This window comes from Bos javanicus, chromosome 5, assembly GCF_032452875.1.
Source record: "Bos javanicus breed banteng chromosome 5, ARS-OSU_banteng_1.0, whole genome shotgun sequence".
NCBI classification, from domain to species: Eukaryota; Metazoa; Chordata; class Mammalia; order Artiodactyla; family Bovidae; genus Bos; species Bos javanicus.
In genome coordinates this window covers 114,882,439-114,903,886 of record NC_083872.1, presented here as the reverse complement: position 1 = coordinate 114,903,886, position 21,448 = coordinate 114,882,439, and the positions used below count along the sequence as shown (strand labels likewise).

Genomic DNA, 21,448 nt, shown 5'->3' with positions numbered 1-21,448 from the left:
TTGTATGTGGTGTTTAAGGATGTTCTAATTTCACTCTTTAGATGTAGCTGTCCAGTGTTTCCAGCGCCACTTACTGAAGAGTCTGTCTGTTCTCCACTGGACATGCTTGCCTCTCTTACTGTAGACTGGCCGTAAGTGTGTGCGTTTATTTCAGGGCTCTCCCCGTTCTGCTGTGATTCTGTTTTTCTGTCAGTACCACACCGTTTTGATTACAGCAGCTTTGTAGTTTAGTCTGAAGTCAGGGAGCATGATTCCTCCAATTCGGTTCTTCTTTCTCAAGATTGTTTTGGCTGTTTGGGGTCTTTTGTGTGTTTCCATACAAATTTTAAAATTTTGTTCTAGTTCTGCAAAAAAAAAAAAAAAAAAAAAGATGCCATTGGTATTTTGATAGGGATTGCATTGACTCTGTTAATTGCCTTGGGGAGTATGGTCATTTTGATAATATTGGTTCTTCCAATCCAACAACATGGTATGCTTTCCATCTGTTTGTGTCATCTTCAATTTCTTTCATCAGTGTCTGAAAACTATTTTGGAGTACAGGTCTTTTGCACCCCGAGGTAGGTTTATTCCTAGGTATTTTTATTCTTTTTTGAGGTGATGATAAGTGGGATTGTTTGCTTAATTTTCTTTCTGGTACTTCATTGTTAGCCTTCTGCCTTTCTTCTTCTCCACTTAACTCATTGAAAATTCACATATCCTGTCCGTGCCCATAATAGTCACACAGACTGCTCTAATCTGCCCCTCCTGCTCTGCTGTCCTTGTTCAGTTCTCAGTTCCTCCCCCTGGGAGAGTGTAGAGCAGATCACTGTGTCCCCAGAAATGGCATGCTTATCTGCCCTTCTGCAGCCACCTGTCCTGTCTGTACAAGGATTTTGTTGGCTTACCAATGCTTCCCCATGAATGATGCAATCACCCATCCATCCATCCATCCATTTTTCTCTCCACTAATCTATGCATGCATATAGCCATCTATCCTTCCATCTGTCCATCTATCCATATTCATCCATCCATCCTTCTATCTGCTCATCCATCCATCCATCCATCCATCATCCATTCATCCATCCATCATCCATCTATCCATCCATCATCCATACCTTCATCCACTTGACAATTATCCATTGATCCAGGCCCCATTCTTGGCCCTGGACTCCTGTCTACTCAAGACCTTCCACTCTCTCAAGGCTCCTGTTAACCTAGGTTGGGTGGTGAGGAAGGGAAGGAAGTAGATGAGTTGACTGAGTGGGGCAGTAGCACTGATTCAGCCAGTTGCTGTTCCCCAGCATGTGTATGTGGTCATCTCGTTATTTATATCTCTGTCCCCAGCCTTTGGTGTTGATCAGTGATTCCTATCAGACCACCATCTATTGAGTCTGTTCCCTGTGAGGTACCTGCACACGTGAGCTCATTTCATCTGTGCACTCTGACGCAGTGCCCCATTCATTCCCATTTCACAGATGAGAATACTGGAGTTGGAAGGAGTCAGGTCTCTGTTCCAAGGTTACCAGAATGATGGCAGCCTGGGGCACTTTGGTTCTCCATGGTTGTTACCGCCTCTGAAGGAGGTTTCTTGTCCCCACTCCTCCTTGGCTTTACTCTTCACGGCAGACATTCTCTGCTCCTTATAGTAACATTTGTGAGTCTGCCCTCTATGAGTTCATCTAAGTCTTTTGGAGAATATTTTAATTTAATTTTGCTCCTATCATTCCCCCCCACCCAAAATAATTGCCTCCTTCTTTTTTTACTTCACTCTTCCGTGGGCTTCCCTGGTGGCACAGACAGTAAAATGTCTGCCTGAAATGCAGGAGACCTGGGCTGAGAAGATTCCCTGGAGAGGGAAATGGCAACCCACTCCAGTATTCTTGCTTGGAGAATCCCATGGACAGAGGAGCCTGGAGGGCTACAGTCTGCTGCTGCTAAGTCACTTCAGTCGTGTCCGACTCTGTGCGACCTCATAGACGGCAGCCCACCAGGCTTCCCCGTCCCTGGGATTCTCCAGGCAAGAACACTGGAGTGGGTTGCCATTGCCTTCTCCAATGCATGAAAGTAAAAAGTGAAAGTGAAAGTGAAGTCGCTCAGTCGTGTCCGACTCTTCATGACCCCATGGACTTCAGCCTACCGGCTCCTCTGTCCATGGGATTTTCCAGGCAAAAGTACTGGAGTGGGTTGGGGTCGCAAAGAGTCGAACATAACTGAGTGACTCACACTTTTCTGTGGAATGGGGCTTTTTTTCCTTTTCTTGAAATGTGAGGTGAGTGAGTCCTGGTCTTATGTAGCCACACTTCAGACCTTTAAGGCTTTCTCTCTGGCTTCTCCCCACCCTGCTGTCCAGAGGGCAGACTCCAGCCTTGTTAGCGCATCTTCTCCGTGGTTCCTGTCCCTGGATAGCTTGGTTCTTGATCACCCCCTGGACTCAGTCATCTCCCCACATGGGGACTCTGAGGCCAGGAAGAGGGTTAGATGCTGCCTTCTCACAGGGGCCGTGGTGCTGCAGGGGCCATGGGGGCCGGGACACAGCTAGGCAGGGCCGTGCACTCCTAAGCCTGGCACAGGGCTCAGAGCTTGACGGGAAGGCTCCTGTCTGGGCCCTTGACCACCCAGGATGGAGCGGGGACTGAGTCTGGGGCAGGAGATGGGACAGGTGGCTGGGAAGAGAAGACTTAGGGGGCAGGTCGTCAGAGAGCCTCAGGCCATTTTCTGGCTCCCGAGTCTTTAACTCAAAGTCATAATTAGCTATTGTTTTGGTTTTCTTCTTATTTATTTATTTTTGAAATATTTATTTGTTTGGCCGCATGGGGTCTTGGTTACCACTCAGGATCTCGCTGCGTCACGTGGGTCTTTTGCACCGACTCTCTAGTTTCGGTGCGTTGACTTAGTTGCCCTGAGGCCTATGGGAACTCAGTTCCCCAACCAGGGGTTGAACCTGGATCCCCTGCCTTGCAAGGGGGATTCTCAACCACTGGACCACCAGGGAAGCAGCCCCCATTTTTAACTCTGCTTCTGTCTGTGCACCTGATGCTGCCTGACACCTACCGTGGAGGTGCAGGCAAGGGAGTGGAACAGGATCGCGAATGTCTGTGAAGATTCTCAATATTTTTATCCTGGTCAGCCAGATGGTTCAGCCTGGTGCTCAACTCTGCTTCTGTAGGGGAGGCCTCTGGAGGAAACTTATTTACATAAATGAACGGGCGTGGCTGGGTGCCATTAAAATCTACTTTTAGGTCTTGAAATTCGAAACTCATAAATAACTTCCACGTGTCAGAGAATACCCTTTTGATTTTTTTTTCCCAACCACTTCAGTTCAGTTCAATTCAGTCGCTCAGTCGTGTCCGACTCTTTGCGACCCCATGAATTGCAGCACGCCAGGCCTCCTTCTCCATTGCTAACTCCTGGAGTTCACTCAAACTCACGTCCATCGAGTCAGTGATACCATCCAGCCATCTCATCCTCTGTTGTCCCCTTCCCCTCCTGCCCCCAATCCCTCCCAGCATCAGTCTTTTCCAATGAGTCAACTCTTTGCATGAGGTGGCCAAAGTACTGGAGTTTCAGCTTTAGCATCATTCCTTCCTAAGAACACCCAGGACTGATCTCCTTTAGGATGGACTGGTTGGATCTCCTTGCAGTCCAAGGGACTCTCAAGAGTCTTCTTCAACACCACAGTTCAAAAGCATCAATTCTTCGGCACTCAGCTTTCTTCACAGTCCAACTCTCACATCCATACATGACCACTGGAAAAACCATAGCCTTGACTAGACAGACCTTTGTTGGCAAAGTAATGTCTCTGCTTTTGAATATGCTATCTAGGTTGGTCATGACTTTCCTTCCAAGGAGTAAGCGTCTTTTAATTTCATGGCTGCAATCACCAACCACTTACACATGTACAAATCACTCCTAGCTTTCCAGCATACAGAAACAGGCTGCAGGCAAGAGTCTGCAGGACCTGGAGTGCAGGAGGGCTTCCCAGGTGGCATTAGTGGTAAAGAACCAGCCTGCCAACGCAGGAGACGTAAGAGAGGTGGGTTCGATCCCTGGGTTGGGAAGATCCCCTGGAGGAGGGCATGGCAACCCACGCCAGTATCCTTGCCTGGAGAATCCCATGGACAGAGGAGCCTGGCAGACTACAGTCCATGGGGTCACAAAGAGTCGGACACGGCTGAAGCGACTTAGCATGTACTTAGCACGCACGCATGGAGCGAAGGGAGCTCTTCTCCCACAGGCCCCAGAGCCCTGCCAGGAGACCACCCTCTCCTTTCTGAGAAGCTGGGTTTGGAAGGAGGCCCTTCCCTTGTTGTAAGCTGCACAGCCTTTTTCTCCCTCCATGGACTTGGCCTTCTCTGAGCTCTCCCCCTGGGAAGCCGGGGGGAAGTGAAGGGTGATGGATCTCCTGGAGAGCCGTGGTCAGGCAGAGAGTAGGGAGGTCCCCTCCTGGGGGGAGGAGCTGGGTACCCCTTTCAGACAGAGCTATACCAGGATGTCAAGATGGAAGTCAGGGGGACAGTGATGGGACAGGGTACAGTCAGGAGAGCCAGGGGGGACAGGGGCAGGGCCAGGAGTGCATTTGGGCAGTGGTGAAGGCAGCGAGCTCAGTGTTTCTGAGCACCCGCTCTGTCCAGGGACTGTTCTAAGGCCAAGGATACAGCAGCAAAGAAACTGAAATCCCCTTCATGGTGATTACGCATCAGTGAATAAGGAAGACAATCGAAAGAAATCTGACACGTCCAGGTGTGGGCGAATGCGAAGGAGGAAAGGGAGGAGGGCGCACTTTTGTGCAGGCCATGGAGAAGGCCTCTGGGGCCCGGTGACATGGGACTGAGACCTGAATGAGGGCCTCAAGGGAACCCGTCGTGCGGAGGAAGCCGGACGTGCAGAAGCCTCTCTGGACGAGAAAGCGCAGGATGGCCTGTGTCGCTGGAGGGGGCCGGGTGAGGTCAGGAGGTCGTGGGGGTCAGGCCGTCCAGGGCTCTGGGCTGTGGTTGAAGAGACCCGGGAGGGCCTGTGACGTGAGGGCGCTCAGTGTGAGGGGTGGGTTGTGGGGAGCAGGGGGCTCAGAGGCAGGGACTCTCAATGCTGACGTGTCCCTGCTGAGCCCAAGTGGCGGGCGTCTGGCCGGCCCAGAGAGGAGCCGGGTACTCCCCGCGCGGTCCTCCTCGTCTCCCTGCCCCTCTCCCTCTCCTCGTCTCCCTCCTCAAGTGCGAGGGCAGTGGGCTGGGGCAGGGCATGCCCTTCCTTCCCTTCGGGCCGCTTCTCCTTCCGTCCCCTGTGGGAGCAGCCCTCATGCCGCGGCCCCAGCTCCGGTGCCTCTGATAAACCTCACCATCTGCAGCTCCGCCGAGACGCTGCCAAGCTTCAGTCTGACAAGCGATACGAGACTTGGAGACATACCTCCGGTTGGGTGTGTGCTCCGTGCCAGCTCTGCAGCTCCCCGCTTTCCCCACGGGGCCCATATGGGTTGCTTCGGGTTTTTTAAAAAAGCACATCGCCTCCCGTCCTCCCGTTTTACCAGAAGAGGTGAATCAGGACTTGGCATCAGACAAAGTGCTGAGGGTTTTTTTTTTTTTTTTTTTTTTTGGCCTCAGGTACAAGTGCTCTAGTGGCTGGGGCTCCGTGCTTTCAGACAAAAGGGTGGAGCTGAGGGTGGACACGCTCGAGCCGTTTCACAGCAGCCCATGCTGTCCAGGCAGCTCCGGGCTTGGTCTTCTGGGTTTTGAATACTGAGCTCGGTTCAGCCAAGGCCCCCTCGTCGGTAGAAGTGGGAGACGTGTGTACAGGTTAGCACAGGGCTTGGCGCATGACAAAATCCAATGACTATTTATTTAATGATGCTATTACTGTAGCCTTGATTGCACTGAATGTAATCCTTATTGCTCTCAGGGTTGGCTCCAGGGAGGTGTGTTTGCAGACATAGAACCTAGCTTCCTCAGAGTGTGGCTTTCTCCCAAGCAGGTGAAAAGAAAGAAGCTGGATTCATTCATTGGTTTGCTCTGCTTAGGCAGCTGCTCTAGACCCTGGTGGGGGGGACGTGGTCGACAGAACCCTGCTCTCAGGGAGCCCACATCCCTGAGGGAGAGACGGGCAATAAAGACGGGCTTGAAATTAGTTGTGAGGAGTACCAGGAAGATGGGGGTTGGGCGTGGGGTCAGGGGAAGCCTTTTGGATACGATGACACATGGACCAAGCCCCAAGAGAAGCGGAGGAAGAGCCAGTGGGTGTCTGGGGAGGAAAGTTCTGGGCAGAAGGAAAAGCGAATGTTCCTGAGGCCAGAGTTGCCTCGCCGGCACTCCTGAGGAGCGGCAGGGCCCCGGATGAGGCAGGATCGCTGCCAGGAGCCAGTCTGCGGGGCCCTGGCCTTTGACCTGTAGGAGTCAGAGTGGCAGGCGGACTGTGGACAAAGGGGTGTGTGCCTGGCCCTGGATACACAGGCCTCCCACTGCTGCTGGAGCCTCAGCCATGGGTTGGGCATGGACACTGGGAGCCCAGATGGGAGGTGGTCCCACCAGCCCAGCCCAGCCCAGCCCAAGGGTGCGAGGCAGAGACACAGGCTGGATCCTGGAAAAGTCGTCACAGGAGGGCCACTGGGCTCTTGAGACTGAACATGGGTGTGAGGAGAGAATCTGGCGGGACAGCCCTGCTGCAGTGGGACAGGTGGAGCCCGTGTCTGCTGGACTCTCAAGGGGGATGTCCTGACTAAGGCTGAGAGGCAAGGCCAGAGCTGGAGACAGATGGCTGGAGCCATCCTGGTTATGAAGGCCAAGGCCAGGGCCACCCAGGCGGGAGTATGGTTAGACAAGCCAGGAGACCCAGGGCCTGAGTCTGTGGCTCCCAGACTTCAGAGGGACCAGCAGGGAGCAGACCAAGCCCAAGGTAGGAAGCCAAGGAGAACCCGGGACGGGTGTGGAAGCTGGGGTGGAAATGTGTGCCCAGAGGAGCGGGCGCTGAGCCGGGTGGAGGGCTGACGTGTGGGCAGCAAGATGGGCCCCAGGAGCCCCTGGACCTGGCCAGGCCACCACCCCGACAGGGTCACAGTCTCTGTGCGGTGGTGGGGACACAGCCGATCGGATGGAGACAGAAAGCGCAGACAGCTCTTCCGGGGGCATTTCTGCACAAGGGAAGAAGCGGCTAGAGGCAGAGGCCAGGCGAGGAGGGAGGTCTCCTTTCTAAGATGGTTCAGGTACTAGACATCATCACGTGCATGAGGGGAGCAGGGTCGGCATCCGGAGCAGGATGAGACCAATCCCTGGGTGTGGAGGAGGACGGGACCCGGTCCCTGGGTGCAGAGGACAGGAACTATCCCTGGGTGTGGAGGATGGGACCCGGTCCCTGGGCGAGAGCAGGACGGGACCCTGTCCCTGGTCCCTGAGTAAGAGGAGGACGGGACCTGGTCCCTGGGTGCAGAAGCACAGGGTGTTGGGTTCCAGTGGCTTCTGTCGTCCGTGTAAGTAAGGGGGAAGGTTATCTGTGATAGAGGAAGGAGACGGATGGGAAGGGAAGTGAAGAGCAGAGATGGTGGGGAGCGGAGACAAGGATTCCCATGCACCCGCTGCTGGCGGGGTTGGTGTCCTGAGTGAGGGGAACCAGGTAGGGCTCCATGGCCTGTCGTCTCCAGCCACATTGGGCACTTGGAAGAGGCCGTGAGTTGGATTTGGCCAGGGTTAGGGTCTCGCCCAGACAGGAGGAGGCAGGCAGAGGGGGCGGGCGGAGAACAGAGGTAGTGAATCATTATAAAGATGGAGTGTGGCGGGGAGCATAAAGATGGGCCATGAAGGTCGCTCAGTCGTGTCTGACTCTGTGACCCCAAGGACTGTATAGTCCATGGGATTCTCCAGGCCAGAATACTGGAGTGGGTAGCCTTTCTCTTCTCCAGGGGATCTTCCCAACCCAGGCATCAAAACCAGGTCTCCTGCATTGCAGGCAGATTCTTTACCAGCTGAGCCACAAGGGAAGTCCAAAGATGGACCATGGTAGGGGTATAAAGATGGAATGTGGCGGGGTGGTGGAGGGAAGAAGGTTGAGGGGGTCAGCCCTCAGGGAAGGGAGCTGAAGGTTAGGGGGTCCTTGGACGTGAGGCTTGGTTTTGGAGAGCAGCACTTACTGGTGACAAGGGGTGAGTGTGAGCAGGGAGGTGACCTCTGGACAGGAGGAGGACACGGGGCTGAGTCAGAGGTTGTCTGCGTGGACAGCACGAACAGTGCTGAAGCAGGGCCGGTGTGCAGGGCTGACGTCCTCCGATTGGGGCAGGGGAGGGGACAAGATGACCCAGCCAGGAGGAGCCAGGGACGGGGCCATCCCTCCTCCAGCCCAGTGCTTCCTCTGGTGAGATCCCCAAGACGTTCACCCTGGGGTGGGCGGGCTGCCAGGGGGCTCCTTCAGGTCAAAGGGAGCAGCAAAGGGAGCAGTCAGTGAAGACGCTGAGGAAACTGGGAACAACGCTGCCATCTTGCAGCCTTCCCTAAACCCCTTCCTTGCGGGGCACTGACCCCTCTGCGTCCGGGCTGGACTTGGTCTGATCTGGAGCGGGATGTGGAGTCAGGCCTCCCAGGATCCAGTCGGACTGGACGTTTGTCACCCTCCCTGCACAAGCGTGCCTTCCCACCCGCTGTACTCAGCGTCCCCTCTCCCAGCTCAGATGCCGCCTCCTGCAGGAAGCCCCCAGGGGGCTCCGCTGGAGGCGTTTGTCCTCTTCTGTGAAGACCCACAGCGCCTCCTTTGTCTGTCTCTGGTGTTGGGCTCTTGTTCCCGTGGTTCCCGTCTTGGGCAACGTTTGTTTACATGTCTTCTTGTCTCTGCGGGAGGTGAGGTTTGGGGATGGACTTGATCCAGGGACCACGGATGCTGGGGGATGGACCCTCAACATCATCGTCGTCTAACCGGGCGATGATGGGTAACTCATGCAGCCTCCTCAACCTCAGTTTTAAATAAAAGTGGGGAAACGGTGTTTCCTTTGTGGGGCTCTGTAGGACTCACTCACGTGGTTCTGGCCTTGGCACGCTGAGCCCCAAGCCCCAAGCCCCACGTTGAGCTGTTTCTCTCCTCCACGCAGAAGTAGCTTAGGGCCAGCACACAGCTCTGTGTTTTCCTGGGGCCTTACCAAATGCCTTTCAGGTCCGCATGCTCAATAAATATGCATTTGCTGAATTTGGGAAAGATTTGGGAAAGATTGCTATAAAACTTTTCCTGTAATGTCTTTTAAAAATTCAGAGGGGTTGAAATATATACTCATATTTTTCTAGCTCCTAGTAAAAATAGTTTGCATATGGCTATGAAAAATAAAAACTGTCCTCGTCCAGCTATGCCAGAACTATAGTTTTAAAGTATCAAGTAACAAAAAAGATTTTTGTGTGGCTCTTACAAGGGAATGAATTGTGTATGAGACCTACCACTTTACATCAGAAAGTTTTTTTCTCAACTTACTAAGACCATTTATAGAGAAAATTGCTTTGAAAACATTCAAGAAATGGAAAGTGTCCTTTTTTCCACAGATGTGTCATTTTGCAATATCTACGAGTGTGCGTCTTTGGAAACATTTTATTTTACAAGAAGTGTTTAAACACGTTCATCCTCCCGATGTTTTATTACCATCCTGATTTTTAACACTGGATCTTTTGACTTCTCCTAAATCGCTTTTTATACGCAGATTTTCAAAAACATTAAAACTGTCATCAAAGCCCTTATGCTCATTGATGTTAACACAACTGGTCTGGTCCAGCCACACGAGCTGAGGAGGGTTCTGGAGACCTTCTGTTTGAAGATGAAAGATGAGGAATACAAAAAGTAAGTAAGCAAAGGTACGCTGGGACACTGCTCAGTAGAAGCGCCAACCAGTTTCAAAATGGGACTTGTCAGGTTTACTGGATCCAGGCAGCATCTTCCCTCCCACTTTCTCTGTCTTGACTGTTTTTTCTTTTTAAAATAGTTCTAACACTGGATTATTTTTTAATATTTATGTTACTGATTTATGTGCCAGGTCTTAGTTTCAGCATATGAACTCTTAGTTACAGCACGTGGGATCTAGTTCCCTGACCATGGATCGAACCCAGGCCCCCTGCATTGGGAGGTGCAGCGTCTTAGCCACCATACCACCAGGGAAGTCTCTGTCTTGACCATTTTTAAAAGAGATACTCAGTCGACGTTTCTCTCATGTTCCTGAAGCTCTCCACAAATTCTCAAAAGTGGGAGCTAACGGCTCCAATTCCTCCGGCCCGCCTCGGGTGAGAGTCCGCTGCCCTGCAGCTCTGAACTCATCTCGATTACTTGAGCCATGCATCACCAGGATCTCCCTCTGCCTGCCTGGCACCACGCCCTCTGCCGCCCAGGAGTCCAGTTCACAGATGACTCCTGCTCCGGGCCTGGGGTTAGGAGAAGAGTGAAAATGTCACCGTTTATTCTTTGGTCGCTGCGCTCCTTCTTGGCCCTCTATCCTGATGTAGTAACAGAAACCGACTTTTCCTTTGAGAACTGTGGTTGCCGGGGTTGGGGCAGGCACGGCAGAGCTGGGGGAATACAGGAGCTGCTCCGTGGCCTTTGAAAACCGCAGCCACCTGCTCCTGACTCGAGGGCAGGGTGTGGAAGCAGCACATTTTTTGAGCCTCCAATAAGCTCCAGATCATTTAGAAGAAGCCAAATGCTCAGATTCTGTGGTTATCTGACTTTTGAATGGAAGCCTCTGGAAGGGGCACCCATGTGTAACCTCAGTCAAGAGGTCCTCGTCGTCTTCCTGCCTTTTCCCGCTTTTCTCAGCACCCTCTAGGCCATTAACAAAAGTACCAAGCCTGATTATTTCCCCCCGAGCCTAGGGTTTCACATCACACCGCAGTTATAAATCGCTAGTAAAATGGGCCATTGTGGTTGCTTACGTCGTTTTATTAAATAAAGATGACGTTGCCTCTGTTAGGAAAGGAATTTGCTCCCAGAGCAAGGAAGTCTGGAGGGCACGTGACAGCAGCCTCACAGACCACGGCAGGGCCTGGAAAGCCTGGAGACTTAAAGTAGGGATATTTCCGAGTCTTTTGAATATTTTCTTCTTCTTTTTCTCTTTATAACCCACCTCAGAATATAAAAGACATAATAGATGTTTTAATTTTTACATCTTTCCGACTGGGAAAATGTCCAGAATAAGATCCAAACAAAACAAATTAAATAATTTTGTGCACGCAATTATAGAACAGAAGCAACACTCTTCTAAAACAGGCAATCAAAATACAAAACAGTGTTTTATTTGACAATAAACCTTGTGTTTGGCACTGCAGTCTCCCAACCTAGTAAATCTATAAAAAATGTTACTGTCTGTTTCCCTATCTCACAAGTATTGAATAATAAAGAACTCCACAAATTTTTATTTGAGATTTTTTTTAAGCCTCAAAAACAATGCTGTTTGTGTGATAAGGCTGGAGGAACTTAACATAATAGAATTGCTTTCCTTTAGAACTGAAATGGGGAAGATCAAAAGTAGACCATTTCTTCAATTGCTTTAATGCTTTTCTTATTGAAGCTGGAGAATATACTCTTTCCTTGAGAAGCTGCTTCAGTATTAGCTTTGCCTTTTCAGTGTTTCAGCAGGAAACACAATGCGTTTTTGAATGCTTTCTTTTATCTGACAGCTTTGTCTTTAATATCAGCCTTCAGCGTTGGGGGGGTGGTAGGGGGGCACGGGGAAGTGGGCGTGGGCTGGGCTTTGAAGTCAGGCGTGCCTGGGGTCAGGTCTGTGTCTGCCCTCCCTGGATTCCTGGGCCTCCCTGAGAGTCAGCTTTCTCTTAAAGAGATGGGGACTCAGGAGCCTGCCTCTCCAGGCTGGAGGACCTGGAGGAATGTGCCAAGTGTGCCTGGCCATGTGCCTGGCACGTAGTAGGCGCTAGTTTCACAGCGATAATCTCATAATCATAAAGACTCCACGGGTGCCCTCTGCTCTCTGAGAAATAGCTCTCTTGAGGCTGCAGAATACCATCCAGCCTGTGGAAACAAGAACTGGGGGAGACGATCACTGCCAGGTGCTACGCCTGGCCCGACCGTCCTGAGACCTGCGGGGCTCTCTCTTCCCTTCCCGTCTCGCACCCCTGTACTGTCCCGTGCGTTCCCCTGCAGGACGAAATATTTGAATCCGGGTAAAATCATTTTTGTGACCTTGAAAAACAAAGAAACAAACAAACTCAGTTGGTCAGCCTGCTGCCTGGGCAGGTGAATGCAGCCCAAAGCGCAGGTGGAGGTGGTGGTGCTGAAGAGGTTTATGGGTCCGTTGGCATCATTTCCTTTGTCCCTGAAGGCAGCCTTCCCACGTGGCCCTCTTGCCCTGGGCATCTACACACGTGTGGGTTCTCCCACCTGCAGATCAAGTCCCTGGGAAAATGGCCTTTATTGCTGAGTCTTGGGAATGTGTCCAACTTGGGATTGGGAATGCCTTGATTTTTTTTTTTTTTTAAGGCTTTTGAGATACTGCATCCTTGGGAAGTACCGAGGCTTCATTTTTGCATCATATCTGTAGGAAATATTACCATGGGTTGTGTCTGCCTGTTCTCAGCGACCGTGTAGCAGGTATTACGAATGCCGGTGGGCTGAACTTTAGGAAAGGTCAGGATTTTCTTGAGCCAGTGCCAGTTGGAAGGAATGCTGAGTTTTCACAGGAAGCGGGAGAGCCGGTGACGGGTTTTTTTTTTTATCAGGATGCTGACATTTTCCTGGAACGGCAGAGCAGCGGAGACTTTCTGCAGGACAGCAACTCGGAAAGGAGCCCATCAGGGGCCACCTTCTGGGTTCTTGTGCTTACAGCTTATGTTTGCCAGGCAGAGTCTACGGATGAAAGATGGAGCTATTTAGGGAGTCTCAGTGTTAACATCTGGCAGCTATCATATCTCAAGATAATTTTTCTTATTAGGACAATAGGCAGGATTCACCAAAGTGGAAAAAAAAAAGGTATGCATTAAAATGAATACACGACATTACTCTTTGTTAAATTTGGAAAACAAAAATAACAAATACTTTAAGTGATAATTACTAAATTTTTAGGAAGCAGCATGAAATTAGATAATTATAGAAACCAACACATATGGAGACAATATAACCAAACATTTAAAAACTGTCAATTTTTTAAATAAATGTAATAATGCAGAAATTATCTAGAAAACCATTTATCAAGTAGCAGATTTGAGTAATAGAAATTTCATTTTAGAAACAAAAAAGAAAATAATCCAAACATTCCATTTATCTTGACTTTAAAAAAAGAGTGTCTCTGTATATTTCAGGAAGAGACATTGCTTAAGTGTTTTAAAAATTTCTCTTTCTATACATGCAAGTCCTAGAAGGCTCCAAGAAAAGCTCCCCCCTCCCACCTTTAACTGCTTTAAAATGATATGCCATCCTGGGCACAGCTTCTCTCTGAAATGATGTACTTGGTCAAGAAGCTGGGCTGTGTTCTGTCCTCCCCCAGCTCTAGATTTGTCTGGTTATAGAAATCGTATGCTGACTCATGGCCCAGATCCATCTCCCACCAATTATTAAAGGAAATGGGGCCTGCTTTTGCTGTCTGAGTGCAGAGGTGCCCCTCACCCACTCCCACCAGAGAGGGGAGAGGACCCTAGGGGTGCAGGCAAGGGCGTTCCTTTCACGAGTCCTAAGACGTTCCTGTCCAATCATACCAATACACAGCCCTCTGGAGGCAGAGTGATGAGATTTCCCCCCCGCCAAATATCTGCGTTTTATTTATTTAATTTATTTTTTAATTGAGGCATAGTTGATTATGCTAGTTTCAGGGGTATTTGCATTTCAAAAATCTTACAGTAACATTTCCTAGGGTTTACTTCTATTTTCTAGCTCTAGCTGGAGAAATGCATTAAAATTAATGCTAGCCCCAGTGTAAAGGTACCTCAGTAAAAAACCTGCTTCATTTAGATGCTCTGTATCGTAATTTCTGAATACTAATGAATGCTTCTATTTTAGGTTCGCACAACACTACAATATCGATAAAGACGCTGCAGTGGATTATAACGTTTTCTTGAAGAACCTCGGTTCAAATAATGACTTGAACCTTAAATATAATATGGGAAGTCAAGGTCAGTATCTTTAAAGCACACAGCTAAAGATTTCAATATCCTTTAGCATGGTAGTTCCTCGTCTGTGACTCTGTCCTGAGGCAGTGCTTTAAAATACGGAAAATGCGTTATCCACCAAGACAGTGACGGTATCCTTATTTGTAAGATGACATAAATGTCTGAAAACAGGGAAAGGGTTAAGTGAGTCACAGCTTATTCACGTGATAAACTGTGCAGCCACAAGCAATGATCTCCACAAAGTTAATTATAACTTGGAAAAATGTGTGTGGGATATCAGTAAATGATTAGAAAGGAAATCTGAACTATGGATTGTCTTTTAAGTGGTACATCTCTGGGTATTTGATTCTTTCTGCTACCTCTGTATTTTCAAAAATTACTGACAGTGAACATGTAACTGCTCTTCTAAGGATGGGACAAATCTTGATACAAAAGGGGAAATAGTTGAGTAGTCGGTGTGGTTACACCGGACACTTTAAGCCAGGCTCATGTAGGTATACGGCCTTGAGAAGGAAAAGCCTTTCTCATGCTGGTGGGAATCCCAGCCTCTGGAGCGCAATGCCTGGGTTGCACAGTTCTGCAGAGAGCAGGGGTGCAGCTCCTCCAGGTAGATGTATGGAGCACACAGCGGGAGGTGCTCCCTTCCGGCTGTAGGTTGTTTGAGGCAAGAGTTTTCTTGCCTCAGGGGTTTGCCACGTGGGACCGGCTCATTCAAGATGGGTTGTCACTGTCTGGGATCAACACAAGTGATTGCAGCAAATATGCATGGACTACCTCCTCTGATTCCCTGATCTGCCTGACTGGCAAGCTTAAAAAAAAAACGATAAATTCTCAGATTTCAGCCCAGTTTCACTAACCGAGATAGTGTATAGCAGACCCCAGGACTCTTACTTTTCAAAGCCTTACTAGTTTGGGGAATTACTAGGCCATATGAGCTGCCCAGGACCCTCTCATCCTTTACACTGTGTTAGCTCACCTGCAAGTCACTGGACTAATAGGCCCTTCACTGAGTACAAAGCTAAGTGAAATCGTCTTGACTTTAAGAAGTATGTGTGCGTGTGTGCGTGCAGGTGTGTGTGTGTGTCTGTAGGTATATGAACGTACATATATGTTAATAGGACTAGTCCTGTTAATATTTTAATAAGATGGATAAGATAAAGCATGTCACATAAATTAATCTTAAAAAAAACATCTTTTTATTGTGCTCTGTGGAGTTACTTCATAAAACTTAACTTTCAATTTTATTTTTCTCAACAGCTTTGTGAGGTGGATATTATTATCCCATATCTTAAGAGGAGAAAACTTGGACTCTAGGGTGTTAAATGAATTTCCCAAAGTGACATAGCTAGTTTGTGGTAGAGTCAAGATTTGAACTGTTAAGCTCCGATTCTTTGCAATGTCTGACTCTTTGTGACCCCATGGACTATACAGTCCATGGATTCTCCAGCCCAGAATCCTGGAGTGGGTAGCCATTCCCTTCTCTAGCGGATCTTCCCAACCCAGGGATAGAACCCAGGTCTCCCGCACTGCAGGCAGATTCTTTACCAGCTGAACCGCCAGGGAAGCCCAAGAATACTGGAGTGGGTAGCCTATCCCTTCTCCAGTGGATCTTCCTGACCCAAGCATCAAACTGGTGTCTCCTGCATTGCAGGCGCATTCTTTACCAGCTAGCTACCAGGGAATTACTCAGTTCCAAAACAAACTATTTAAATGCCTACAAGAGAAAAACGAAGTGTCATGGCGTTCATGGAAGGAAGAAGGATGTCTGATTAAGGGGGCACTTTTGCAGGACTGGGGTTCACAGGATGTGTGTGACGAGCACCAGGGGAGTAAGCACTCTGGGCTCAGGGCCCTGGGGGGTAGCATGTCTGGCAGAAGCCTGGGCTGTGCACACTTAGCTCAGGTGGGATAGGAGGCGGGCTCCAGCCTGATCACAGAGAATGTCTGTCAGCAGCGGGCTCATGTGCCTGACTTGGTGATCACAGTGACCGGCCTCACCTCCAGAGTGTGCGTTCAGTGCCAGCCACCAGGCTGAACACGCTCCTGTACTGGGTCTTTTCCTACTTCCTGCAGCCCTGGGAGGCAGGCACTGAGGTGGATGACTAACAAGGTGAAATAAACAACCAAACGGTTCCTACCACCCAGGAATAACCACTGTCAGCATTATTCCTGGCATCTGTTCATACCTCAATATGGAAAGGAGAGACAGCTCTCTAATCCTAGTAATATTATACATCTTTGAATAAAGCTTCTGTTCCATTTTTCAGATTCATTTCCATGATAGAAACTATCCTTATGTCGGATGGTTTTGCTCTTCTCTATTGAATACATTCTCTTGAAGTGCTTTACTCTCTTTGTCCTCTTCCTCTGTATACATAAGGATCATCCTAGGTCTTTTAGCTACCTCTGTAATTTGATTTTCACTAAGGACCATGTTGTTTTGTCTCCTTTATTTATTCGATAATGTTGTTTCCTCTGGCCTACCATATTGTTTTCTTCTCTCACTGTTTTACTATCTTGTTATTGAACTCTTGTTTTAATGAATTTGTGTTCTTATTAAAATGTTCTGTAAGTAATTCTGTGCTTGAATTATGTTTTATTCCACGGGAGGATCCTCGATTTTTCGCATTATATTCCTCTCCTTCTTTCTCTATCCACCATCCCCTTCCCCCTTTTTTTTAATTAAAAAAAATTAGTTTATTATATTAAACACATCATTGAGATCTACCCACTTAACAAATTTTTAAGTGTACAATATTGTTAGCTGTAGGCACAGTGTTATATGGCAGATCTCCAGAATTTATTAACCTTTATGAACTTTTATGCCCATCGACTAGCACTCCCCATTTTCCCTCACCCCTTTCACCCTGGCAACCACCATTCTGCTCTCTGGTTCTATGAATTGACTATTTTACAGAGCTCACATAATTGGAATCATACAGTTTTTGTTCTTCTGTGATTGGCTAATTCTACTTTACGTAATGTTTTCCAGGTTCATCCATGATGTTGCATGTTGCAGAATTTCCTTCTTTTATAAGGCCAAATAACATTTCACTATATGTATAAACCACACTTCCTGACCCATTCATCAATCGGTGGCCATTTAGGTGTGTCCACATCTTGACTATTGTGACTAATGCTGCAGTGAACGTGGGAGCTCTTTGAGATCCTGATTTAAATTCTTTGTTGGCTAAACATCTGAAAGTGGGATTACTGGATCATATAGTAGTTCTGCTATTTATTATTATTATAAGCTTTTCCCAATATATTTGGTTTCTTCAACATTTTGTATTGAATTATAGTTGATTTACAGTCTTATTCAATTCATCAGTTTCAGGTGAACAACATAGTGATTCAGCATTTTTATATAGTATATTCTATTTAAAGCTATAAAAGTTTGATGCATTCCCTGTGCTGTACAGTATATACTTAGAGCTTATTTATTTTATACATAGCAATTCCCTACCACTAATTTGCCCCTCCCCTAGTTCTTTTTTTTTTTTTTTGTAGAGTTTGTGTCAAAAGAAATTTGGATTGGTTAAGCATATTTTTTTCCTTTATATTAATGCATCTTCAGCTAATCCCAAATAATATCATACTAATTCACATGAAGGGCTTCCCTGGCGGCTCAGGGGGCAATGCAGGAGACACAGGTTTGATCCTTGGGTTGGGAAGATCCCCTGGAGGAGGAAATGGCAACCCATTCCAGTATTCTTGTCTGAGAGAGCCCATGGACAGAGAAGCCTGGCCGGCTACAGTCCAACGGGCTGCAAAACTTCGGACGTGACTTAGTGGCTAAATAACAGCAAAACACAACTCACGTGAGTTACAGGAACTTTAAGCAGCGTTTTCTGGATTCTTCTCTCCTCTCCTTTGTTATATCGCTGTCATATCATACTTTGCATACACCATGACCACAGGCAAGCTGTGCAGCTAGCCCAAAAAGGAAAAAAAGGCAAAACCAAAGACTCCCCGAAACGCAGGGTACAGTCCTCAGCTTCTGTTATTCTGCTGAGATTTCCTGTCTGTTCATTCATTAGGAGTATATTGTCCTTCATATTCTCACACACTGTTACTTTAACATTTTTAAATACTTTAAATTTTTTAACTGCTAATTTCAACATCTAGGTCATTTCGCGATTTGGTCTTTACTGATTTCCTTTTTAAAAAACGTGGATCATAGTGTCCTATGGTTTTTTGTTTGTTTTTGGTCTATGTCTAGTGATTTGGGAAATTATCCTAGATACAGTAAATTTTGCCTTATAGAGACTGAATTCTCTAATGTTCCTCTGAAGAACTTAAGTTTTTGTTTTGGTAGCCAGTGTACCTTAGTAGGAGACTAAACTCTGTCTTCCCCAAGCAGGTTAACATGTGAAATCTTTGTTCTGCTGTTTCGGGCTTCGCTGGGCGTCTTGTTTTCTGCTTTGCACATCTGTAGTTTGTGGTGTTAGCTGGAGATTTTGGCAGGTTTTATTCATAGGCTTTGGAGATTCTCCTCTATCCCTTTTTCCTTTATGTTTGTGCTTTCCCTTTTTACTTTCCAGTCGCGGTGATAGTCCTGAATTCTCTTTTTTTGATTCCTAAAACCAGAAAGATCCTAGATTTATATCCAAACTCTAGCCACTTAGCATAATGTTCCAGCCAAGGCCTGCCCTCAGGCAAAAGGCCAAGGAAACAAGAAACTCAATGAGTTATTTTCCCATTTCTCCAAGTGTTGACTCCAGTTTATGTCATTTGCTTTGCAATGCCTTCAGAGAGTTTTTTGTATATATTTCTGCCAAAGTTTGTCATTGTTGTCTGCTGGGAGGGTTGCTTCATTATGAGCCAGTCCACCATGACCAGACACAAAACTTTCTGTCTGCCACATTAAGTTTCTTCTTGCTTCAGTTTATCATAGTGTAAATTTTGGGGGGAAAAATTGGAAGGGGGCAGTATAAATGCATAGTGAAAAATTTATGTGAAATTTATAGTTTATATTTTATACAAACTGTATAAAAGTTATAGTTATAAAACTTTTAAATTTATTTATTTGCTTTGCTGGTTTTTACCCTTTTTCCTTTTGCTTATTTTATTAAGTTTTGTAAGAAAGGCGTCTCTAGTTCATACATTTACAGTGACCCACTTCTGTACATAGAACAATATTTACTTTCTACTAATTTTTCATATTTCTAGACTTGCTGCTTTTGTTCTTAATAAGCCATTGTCGTCTTGCTTATCAAAAACGCCATCCATTTGAGCACACAAGGAAAGGACACTGGGGTAGGACTTCCTTTTTCCTGCACCTACGACATACAGAGCTGCCCACTTAAGTTGTTTTGCGTTTCCTCTCCACTCCATTTCAAATCAACCAGAATCCTTCACAGGAAATTTTGGGAAAATCAGGAGGGGACAGGAATTATCAAGCTGCAGAGAAGCGGGAAAGCTGGTCTGACTGCGATGAGAGCGGAGCCAGTGAACATGGCACAGCTGAATTTGTCAGCCCCCTTTTGTATCTAGAGCTGCTCCGCCCACTTCCCGCATACTGTCCTGCGTGTAGAAAAGTCACCCACAATGCGTTGCTGCAAATGGATGAACTTCTCGCTGTGTGAGCCCCGTTAGAGTAGCAGCAGCCCCCCATTGGAAAGCAGGGGGAGACCCACCTCCCCGAGTGAGACCGGCCTGGCTCCCCACCCCTCAGTGAGTGAGGCCCTCGCAGCTTCCGTGTTCCGAGAGCCCACGTTTCAAGCACTGGGCGTACTGGAACCACAGCACTCCAGGCTGCGTTCTAAAGGACTGGCTTTGTATTTTATCGTGTAGCCACAGGGATCCACTAGAGACTTCCTTTCTTCCTTTTACTTTTCTTCTCTTTTTTCCGTTTCTTTCTTCCTTGTGTGTGTGTGAGGTAGAAAATGGAATTCCAGATGACGAGCAGTTTGTTAACTGCAGCTGAGTAGTTATAAGTGTGCTTAATTTGAGTGGAGCTTATTTGCAGACATTTTAGGAAATAAATCTGGGAAACCATTTGTGATTCTCTGCAGTCGACTTTGAGAAAGAAAACGGCTATATCTTAGATTTATTTTATTCTCTTTTATTATAAAAGTAATACATACTTGTCGCAAAAAGGCCAGAAAGCCCCAAAACACAAACTCTCACTTCCCTATAATCCTGCCGCTGTGTTTTCTTGGTGTATTATCCTCCCAGGTCTTATTTCTGATGCATAGATGGATGGATGGATGACAGGAAAATACACAAAATAAGTGTTAAAGTGAAAATTAAACTATGATAAATTGACTTTTCTTGCAGTCATGAAACAGTTTCAAGGAAGATTTTTTGCATTCATGGTTTAGACAGGCCCTTTGTTTTTAATGTCTGTGAGCCATAATTTATAGAACCAGTCTTCCACGAGTGGGTATATAAGTTGGTGCATTTTCCCCCGCTTATAGACAGTACAGAATGTGTCCTTGCACACATGCCTCTGTCCCGTTTTTCCTCTAGTATAAGGTTCTAGAAGGGAATTTGAGAACATTCAAGTACCAGGTTTTCTATATACAAGCCGAAACTGATTTCTTTCTTTGTCATTTGCCTTAATCCCTGCCTATTTGACAAGTAGGAAAAAATTAACTGGTGTTAATTAGACCTTTTAAATTACGAGTGAGTCTGAGCAGTTTTTCATACCTTACTTGGCTTTTTAAAAACTCCTTTTTTAAAATTTCAATTACCTGTTTAAACCTTAGTCTGTTGTGTGATTGGGGATTTATATTTATCTTACTGATTCATGAGAGCTACTCATACATTGTGGAAATTAAGTTGTGTTCCTCACGTATATTAACAATAGCTTTTCCCAGTCATTTTTCTTTCATTGTCACCTATGTGTTTTTTAACCAAATCAAAATAAAATATTTATGTTGCCAGGACTCTCCGTTATTTACCTGATTTCTGGCTCTGATGCATGCTCTGGAAAGGACTTCTCACACAGTGATTATGTATTACATGACATTCTTCTTAATTTTCTTCTACTACTTTTATGGTTTTATTAGTCTACTTAGTGTGCATTTGCTCTGTCTAGATTTACCCTAGATAAGATAGCAAGTAGATTGATTTTATTTTTTTCTAAAATGTCTAAGAATTCTAATAGCACTCATTATAAAAGTTTATGTTTTGGTTTATTGAGTCTTAACCTTTAACATGCAGGTGGTGATGAAAAGGAAGTACTTAATACTTGAATGTATGTTTGACAGTCTTCATAAACTGAAGTTCTTTTGTTTTAATAGAGGTCCTGTGGGAGAATCAACGAGTCAAAAGTTTCAAAAGAGAGGAACCCCCCAGTTCTACTGTATCTGACAATATCTGGAAAAACTACTCCTTGGATGAAATTGAGACGGCCTTTTGCCTAGAGGTAAGATTTTTTCCCAGTGCCAGGGTTATCTAAACTGTGAACC

General features: G+C 46.9%; 1 protein-coding gene across 8 annotated transcripts in view; it reads left to right on the top strand.

Annotated features, from left to right (window-relative positions):
- EFCAB6 (EF-hand calcium binding domain 6) overlaps positions 1-21,448 on the top strand; it is a 253,930-nt gene that overhangs the window by 65,326 nt on the left and 167,156 nt on the right. For all 8 annotated transcript variants that reach the window (XM_061418797.1, XM_061418799.1, XM_061418798.1 and 5 more), the window contains 3 exons: positions 9,629-9,765; positions 13,921-14,033; positions 21,281-21,405. In XM_061418797.1, coding sequence (XP_061274781.1) covers positions 9,629-9,765; positions 13,921-14,033; positions 21,281-21,405 — 375 coding nt within the window. The remainder of the gene's footprint in view (positions 1-9,628; positions 9,766-13,920; positions 14,034-21,280; positions 21,406-21,448) is intronic.